At 35.9% G+C, this 1,043-nt stretch overlaps 1 protein-coding gene across 2 annotated transcripts in view; it reads right to left on the bottom strand.

The window, feature by feature from the left end:
* Positions 1–1,043, bottom strand: part of LOC107719503 (signal peptide, CUB and EGF-like domain-containing protein 2) — a 9,096-nt gene that overhangs the window by 6,062 nt on the left and 1,991 nt on the right. Inside the window, exon 2 of one of the 2 annotated variants that reach the window (XM_016526923.1) lies at positions 80–223. In XM_016526923.1, the coding sequence (XP_016382409.1) occupies positions 80–223 (144 nt within the window). The remainder of the gene's footprint in view (positions 1–79; positions 224–1,043) is intronic. The other variant, XM_016526931.1, reaches the window with a different exon arrangement.

Raw genomic sequence — 1,043 nt, 5'->3', positions numbered from 1 at the left:
TGTCAACTTCAAGTTTTAAGGCAACATGAAATCAAAATGAACCCAATTCACGTTCCTAACACATAAAAAAAGCACCCACCGTTATCATAATAAGAGCCAGGAGTGCAGGCCATGCAGGTGGAGGTGTTGAGGCCGGAGCAGCTGGGCCCTGTAGTGCTCATGCTTGCACTGACTGTGGTGACCGTCACAGCAGGACTGAGTGTTGTCTGACTCATCACCACTCCTACACAACGATAGAGGACAAACTAGGTTAAAATCAATCATATGACAATCATCTTAAAAGCATAATTATGCTTTTAAAGGCTTAGGTCACCCAAAAACAGTCTGTCATTGTGTAATTATCCACATGCGATTCAAAAATCCAAATTATTTTCGTTTTATTTCTTATGTAAAGCCAAAAAAAAAAAAAACATTTTGCACAATGTTCATGCTTCTCTTTTCCATACAATGAATACAGACAGTGACTGTAAAGCTCCAAAAAAGGACGACAAAGCCCAAAAAAGTCATCCAAACCTGTGCACCATTTTGTGCGAGGAATGAAACCAAAATAGCTTTTATTTGAAAAATTAAAACATTTCCACAAAACTAATAAGCAGCACAAACATTTTCATCATTGATAACAATAATAAATGATTTCTTAAGCACCAAATCAGCATATTAAAATGATTTCTGAAGGATCATGTGACACCGAACATGCTGAAAATTCAGCTTTGCCATCACCAAAATAAATGTAAAAAATGTTACAATTTATAAAGAGAATTTTATTTTAAATTGTAATTAAACTATTTCACAATATCACTGTTTTTACTGTATTTTTGATCAAATAAATGCAGCCTTAGTGAGCATATACAACCTTTTCAAAACCGTTTTTTAAAAACTGTTGTGTTGATGGTCATCTTTACTGAACTAGACCCTAATTTAGTCTTATCCCTGTTGAAAAAACCAGCATATGCTGGTTAGGTATGTTTTGACGCTGGGATGCTGGTTCTTTTGCTGGTTTATGCTGGTCATGTGCTGGCAAAGGACCAGCACACACCAGCAAA

This window comes from Sinocyclocheilus rhinocerous, unplaced genomic scaffold, assembly GCF_001515625.1.
Source record: "Sinocyclocheilus rhinocerous isolate Xijiao unplaced genomic scaffold, SAMN03320098_v1.1 scaffold343, whole genome shotgun sequence".
Lineage (NCBI taxonomy): Eukaryota > Metazoa > Chordata > Actinopteri > Cypriniformes > Cyprinidae > Sinocyclocheilus > Sinocyclocheilus rhinocerous.
The sequence above is the reverse complement of the archived record's forward strand: the minus strand, read 5'-3'. Positions and strand labels throughout refer to the sequence as shown.